The following is a 6994-nucleotide window of genomic DNA, read 5'->3' on the forward strand; positions in this document are numbered from 1 at the left end:
GTTCAGCATTTAAGGTTATGGAATGAAACTTAGAAAAATTCTGAAGTCTGGCCAAATGATTTTATATTTGAAAACCTGTTTTATATCAAACTAACAATAAAAAGTTTTTAAAAAGACGGTCTTGACAACTCCATTGGTTCCATTAGTTCGTTGTGTAATCTGTTTTTATCTGTTTTGTTGGATTTGGCACACACAAGGTATGACAAAAGTTCATAACTCATTGCAAATCGTTGTTGTTTCTTCCCGTATGCAAAAACCGGTTAATTAAGAATCTATCTATCTATCTATCTATCTATCGCTCTCTCTGTATATATATATATATATATATATATATATATATATATATATATATATATATATATATATATGTGTGCCTCTGTATCTGTCTGTCTGTCTGTCTCTCTCTCTCTCTGGTAAACCAGTTGATTGCTTTGAAAGAAGAAGCAGATCGCTTGGGCTTTACAGCTCATTTAGATAAAACTGACATTTGGTTTTTAGAATGGGTGGACACCTGCCAGAAAGCAACATGAAAGGTGGTTATATTGAAATGCGGATGCTAGAGTACTTAACCCATGCACGTAATAGGGAATTATATTTCCAGCAAAATCAAGTTTAAACTATGCGTTGGAAGAACGTTGTAGGAAAACAAAGAAAGGTGTTATTGAACTGCTGCAGTCATTAGAAAAGCTTAACTCGATTGATTATTATCTGTTTTGGAAAATGTTTGACACATAAATTGAACCTGTACTTTCATATGCAGCTGAAGTTTGGGGTCTAAAGGTAAACTCACAAATGGAGAAAGTGAACACCTATGCAGTAAAACGTTTGCGGAATGTACCGATTTACTCATCCAACACAGTATTATATGGGGAGACGAGCAGATAACCCCTGTACATGAAAAACCTTTTGTGAAAATATTAGACATTGGTTGTATATGGCTTTGAAATTGTATGGATGTTTCACAAAGGGGAACTGAAAAGCAGACTGTTTCAGAATTTACAGACAGACTTATTTGTTCTTTTAAACAGAATTGGCATTCTGATATGGAAACTAAAGAAAAATATAGACTTTTTTTTCTTTTTTTTTATCCACATGTGTATTTCAGACGAAAAGATTCCTGACAGTTTTCACAGATAAGTGGCAAATACTTAAATTTGCAAGATTCCGGCTAACGACACTCGGATTTAAAAAAAAAAAAAGAAAAAAAAAAAAAAAAGGTTTCAGTTGGGGGCATCCACCAATTTGACATGCCCTTTTTTGTGTTTCCAGTATAGATGATGAAAATCATTTGTTGTTTCAATGTCAATTATATGATAAAGTGAGAGAAAAAATGTACTTTTTTAAAAGTCCGGTGTAGCTGAAATACACGACATTGCTTCTGCTTTATCGTCTGATAATGACTTAACGATACTGCGAATAGCTGGATTTATTGCCGAAGCTCAGAAAATAAACTGCAGTGTCACTTATTTATGAACATTACCAGAGTAAACGAGCAGGATAACCATGTGTGACGTCTATTATTTTATGTTTATATACAGCAAGTCTGATAATAATGTAGACATTGAACAATATCACTACCAGAATAGATGGTCAAGATCTGTATTGGGGTTGTTTCTGTTGTTGTTGTTGTTATTTTATTATTTTTTTTATTGTTTTCTTCTCTTTCTTTAATGGATGTTTTATTGGGATGAAAGTTGTTTTTTTTTCCCTTTGTTTGCTTTGTTTCGTTTTGTTTTGCTTCGCTGTAATAAGCAGAATCTATTGTTTTGGACGTGTAGTGATATAAGAAATATTCCTCGCCACCCCCTTGTCAATAGACCTTTGCAGTTAATGACAATAAAATATCAAAGCGTCAAAGCTCTCTCTCTCTCTCTCTCTCTCTCTCTCTCTCTCTCTCTCTCTCTCTCTCTCTCTCTCTCTCTCTCTCTTTCTCTGTGTGTGTGCGTGTGTGTGTGTGTGTGTGTGTGTGTGTGTGTGTGTGTGTGTGTGCGCGCGCGTGTGTGTGTGTGTGTGGTTGTGTGCGTTTGCGAATATATATATATATATATATATATATATATATATATATATATATATATATATATATATATATATATATATATATGGGTATAGACATATATAGATAGATAGATAGATAGACATACGTGTGTGTGCATGTGCATCTCTCTCTCTCTCTCTCTCTCTCTCTCTCTCTCTCTCTGTGTCCCTATCTCTGTCTCTCTGTGTGACTGCATGTGCGAATATGATATGTAAATGTGTATTACACGTCTTCATGTGCGGGAGTATAATTAAGGGGGAGGGGGGATATGTGTTTGTGTGTACATGTGTACAGTTTCAGTTTCGGTTTCTTAAGGAAGCGTCACTGCATTCGGACAAATCCATACACACTACACCACGTCTGTTAGGCAGATGCCTGACCAGCGCGCGTAGTCCGTCCATCGGTTTAAGCTTATATATTCGTGAACCTATCAGAGTGGACTACCCTTTTGCTGCCATGGGTTCTTTTTCAGCGTGCAAAGTGCGTCCTGCACACGGGATCTCTGTTTATCGTCTTCTCCGATTGGCGTGAGGCTCAGTGTTGATTTTCTCTAGTCAAACGTGGAACAAAAGTGCGAGAGCGGGAATCGAAGCCAGGCCTTCAGAGACACTGTATTGAGAGATGAGTGTCTTAACCCATTCTGCCACCTTCCTCCGTTGGCGAGCCTGATGTCGTACCTCTACACGTGAGCACCTTTGTGTCCTCAGCTTGTGACTGGGTCCTGTGTGTGTGTGTGTGTGTGTGTGTGTGTGTGTGTGTGTGTGTGTGTGTGTGTGTGTGTGTGTGAAATCGCGCGGTCATACAGAACTATCGACCTTTTATATTCTGTCTGCTTGTTCTCGTCAATGGACTTATTATGGTTCCTACAAGATTCTCGTGCACATGTTCTCGTGTGTGTTTCCTTCTCTGTCTATTAGATTAATATTATGTGACGAATCCTTTGTGAGATGCGTTCCTTCTCAGATTGTTGTATTTGTATTACTCCTTTTGTCACAACAGATTTCTCTGTGTGAAATTCGGGCTGCTCTGCTCAAGGAGAGCGCTTCGCTACACTTAGAGCACCACCCTTTTTTTTCTGCCTGCAGTTTTATTTGTTTTCCTATCGAAGTGGATTTTTCTACATAATTTTGCCAGGGACAACACTTTTGTTGCCGTGGGTTCTTTTACGTGCGTTAAGTACATACTGCACACGGCACCTCGGTTTATCGTCTCATCCGAATGACTAGGACAGGACCAGGATATTGTTGTGAGGTCGCTGTATTGTACGTACTTGAGCTTCTTAGAAGATTGTATAATTGTTTTCCTGTAAGTTCCTTTATTCTTTTCAGATTCTTTTCCAAGTGGATAACCCCCCGGCATCTCGAGTCCGACCCAGGAGCAGACAGTTATGTCATTGGTACCATCATCCCACATAGAATTGTGACAGATGACTTTCTTTTCAAATCCTTGTAACTTCATTGCCCTGTGAGTTGTTGTTGTTGTTCTTTTTCTCAAGTGGTTGAGTACGTTCTCCTGTGAGTTCCTCTGTTCTCAGATTCTCTTCCAAGTGGACAAACCCCAGAATCACGACCCAGTTGCAGGCAGTTACGTCATTGTTACTAACATCATATATGAGGAAACCAAGTGTTCTGTCAACCCTTCAAACGCGGCGGTCCGTAAACCAGCTGTTACCTCTAAAGCACCAACCACCGGAACAGCAAGACCGTGCATCAGCCGATCGTCCATCATCGTCTCTACTCAACCGGATACCGGTAAAACGCTGACAACCGCTCCAGCAATAATTATGGCGATCATGGCCATATTCTGTTGCTGTTGTTTTGGTTTCTTGTCTAAGATTTTAATTCCTGCAGTATCAGTATGGTCTGGTCAAAAGGAAAAAAAAAAAAAAAAGAATCACACGTGACTCACCAACGGCTTCGCCTCTCTCTCTCTCTCTCTCTCTCTCTCTCTCTCTCTCTCTCTCTCTCTCTCTCTCTCTCTCTCTCTCTCTCTCTCTCTCTCTCTCTCTCTCTCTCTCTCTCTCTCTCTCTCTCTCTCTCTCTCTCTCTCTTCTGTTGGTTTCCCGTGATACAAATGAGGCATGTGCTCTTCTCGATGTACAATCTTTGTCATTTCTCTGACACTATGCCCCTGTCTGTCTGTCTGCCTGTCTCCCTCCCCTCTCCATCTGTACAAGGCACACAGATGCACACAGACACACACAAACATACACACACACACGAACGCACGCACACACGCACGTAATGCACTCAGATTATAGCAAAGTCAGTCAGAGCGAATGAATAGAATCAGCATTGCCATAGATTTTACATTTGCGCCAGGCTAATGAATCCCATATCTATCTATCTATCTATCTATCTATCTATAGTGTGTGTGTGTGTGTGTGTGTGTGTGTGTGCGTGCGTGGTGTGTGTGTGTGTGTGTGTGTGTGTGTGTGTGTTCACCCACGTGCTTCACGCATCAGACCTAGGAGACCCACGGACCCAGGGGACATACGACATGACCAGCAACGCTGTAGTCATCCCTTCCGTCGTGGCAGCAGTGGCCGTTACAGCCCTGGTGGTGGTGGTGGTGGTGTTCGTGTGGTGGAGGAGAGCCGTCCTCAGCCGCTTGTAAGTGTTGTGCTTTCTTTGTATCGTGCGTGTTCTGCTGTGTGTGTGTGTGTGTGTGTGTGTGTGTGTGTGTGTGTGTGTAACTATATATATATATATATATATATATATATATATATATATATATATATATATATATATATATATAAGAAGAAGCGGTTTTCAGTTCGTTATATACACTTTATTTGTGTATCTATTTTTCTATGTATCTATTTCAAGGGAGAGAGCTCAGCGAGGACGAATGGAAATGGCTTATGTTGCCTCTACGCGCCATTCGACTCGTGCGCGTGATGCGGACACCAATGATGGTAAGTGAAAGTCTTGGTCCTATCAAAGAGACGTGTTGATGCCTGGTGGCTAGCGTGAATGACTGGAGTGGTCGCGTGCTGGTAACGCGTCTGCTTAGGCAGTGAGTGAATATGCGCTCACTGGGGCGACTCTCACACTCACCGGTACTTTTTTTCCCCTCAAACTCCAGACCTTGAGTGGTGGTCTGGATGCTTGTTGTTCGGATGCGACGATGAACCGAGGTGCATTGTGTAGCATGCACACTTTGAGCACGTTAAGGAACCCACGGTAAGAAAGTGGTTGTCCCTTGTAGAATAAGGGGGCAAATACACTTGAGTTCAGAAAAAAAAATGTAGCTATGAGCTGTATTGATGCGCTCTCCATGGGAAGAGCAGCCCGAATTTCACGCAAAGGTATCTGTTGTGATACGTAGCAATACAATGCAGCGCGCAATGCAACACAGCACAATACAATACAAGACAATGCAATACAATAATTTGACGGGCAGTAAGAATCCCACTCCCTTCAGCATGCCGAATTTTCGCCTGTTAAGTCTTCATCAAGGCAGTGATAACACAGCCTTTGGCCAGCAGTCCACACCATCACTTTGCCAGGCACTTGACAGCAGAGGTTAATACGAGGCCTTGTACAGAGAGACGGGTGCAAAAAAAAAATGCTTACAAAGTCTTGTCATTCAATGTTAAAGGTGGCATGAAAATGAACATTATAGAATATTTACTGATGTGGCTTTAAATCTGTTTCCGATCAGAAAACGACTCGTATGACGACATCGCACCATCCCACTACGACGTTCCTGGAGAGCTGAGCACCAATCCCTACAGCAGCCTTAAAATGACAGGGCATCGTGACGTCATCGCTACGTCAGCAACGCCCCGATGTGTCATCCTCTAGACTGACGTGGGAAGGAAAGCAGAAGTCTGCTGACAGCTCCCGTTGTGACGTTGGAGGTCCTGTGACGTCACCTGTTGAGGATGTTGATGACGAAGAGAACGATGACTATGAGGAGCGGAGGTGAAACCAGACATCATGTAGCATCTTCTGACGGAATGACGGTCTGTAGGACTTGTATTAGTTCACCACGACCGGAATCAGTTTTTTTAGCCTTTGTCTTTTTTTTTTTAGAATTTTTTTTTTCATAGAGAGAATGGCATTTTTACCCCTTCTTTTCAAGTTGACTGTTATGAACATGTTGATGAAAAATGTACATTTTTTTACCCGATGTTACTAGTGGATATTGTGGAAGAGGGTGGGAAAGCTTCTCACAATCCCCCCCCCCCTATCCTGCCCCCCCCCCTCCCCTCCCACGGCCCTCTCTCACACCCCCCCCCCCCCCACTCCATTCCACCCAGCCATTCAGCTAACCCCTGTTCCCCCACCCTATTCCCTACTTCTGTGTAGGTTACATCCTATCTCTCTTTCTCCTTTAAGTTTTTCTATCACGGTTTATTTTATTTTTTTTTATTATTAATGCATCGGTTTGCAAAGTTTGAGATACTTTGGGCATTGCTTCACTCTTGACACTTCGGTATCAGTGCAAGCTGCTCGTTCTGCAGTGTGATTTACCAATGTCCTCTTTCACTTTCACTTAGAGAAAAAAAAAAGAGTTAAAAACCAACAACAACTTATACCAAAGACATCACAGTTTTTCACCAAAACATAACATTTGCCATTGTATATCAACTTAATATGGATAACAGGAGCAAACTGGAATGATAACAAATTCAATGATAAAAAAGATAGATAAATGGATAAAGAAAACGAAAGAGAAAAGAAATGAAAAAAGACAAAAGAAAGAAAGAACGAGGAGAACAACAACAAGAAGATATAATCGTAACCAAAAAAGTCCTTTCATTTAGCCCCCTTTCCTCTTTGGTCATTTTCACTCTCTCACCACTATTCAGTTTCCATTCGTTGTTGATCTTGTCCGAGACTGAGTGTCTTGGGCTCTGCTCCTTGTAGAAAGAACTGAGGGAATTACCGATACCTGTAAAGTATAAAACTAAGAACAACAGAAGTCTTGGCATGTCTTTACAAC

At 41.2% G+C, this 6994-nt stretch overlaps 1 protein-coding gene across 1 annotated transcript in view; it reads left to right on the plus strand.

Moving 5' to 3' along the window:
- The window catches only part of LOC143301222 (uncharacterized), a 15604-nt gene extending 9378 nt beyond the window's left edge, over nucleotides 1–6226 (plus strand). The window contains exons 6-9 of the mRNA XM_076615351.1: nucleotides 3573–3789; nucleotides 4503–4650; nucleotides 4870–4958; nucleotides 5708–6226. Coding sequence (XP_076471466.1) covers nucleotides 3573–3789; nucleotides 4503–4650; nucleotides 4870–4958; nucleotides 5708–5850 — 597 coding nt within the window. The 3' untranslated portion in view covers nucleotides 5851–6226. The remainder of the gene's footprint in view (nucleotides 1–3572; nucleotides 3790–4502; nucleotides 4651–4869; nucleotides 4959–5707) is intronic.
- Nucleotides 6227–6994: the final 768 nt, after the last annotated feature.

This window comes from Babylonia areolata, chromosome 27 (genome assembly GCF_041734735.1).
Source record: "Babylonia areolata isolate BAREFJ2019XMU chromosome 27, ASM4173473v1, whole genome shotgun sequence".
Taxonomy (NCBI): Eukaryota; Metazoa; Mollusca; class Gastropoda; order Neogastropoda; family Buccinidae; genus Babylonia; species Babylonia areolata.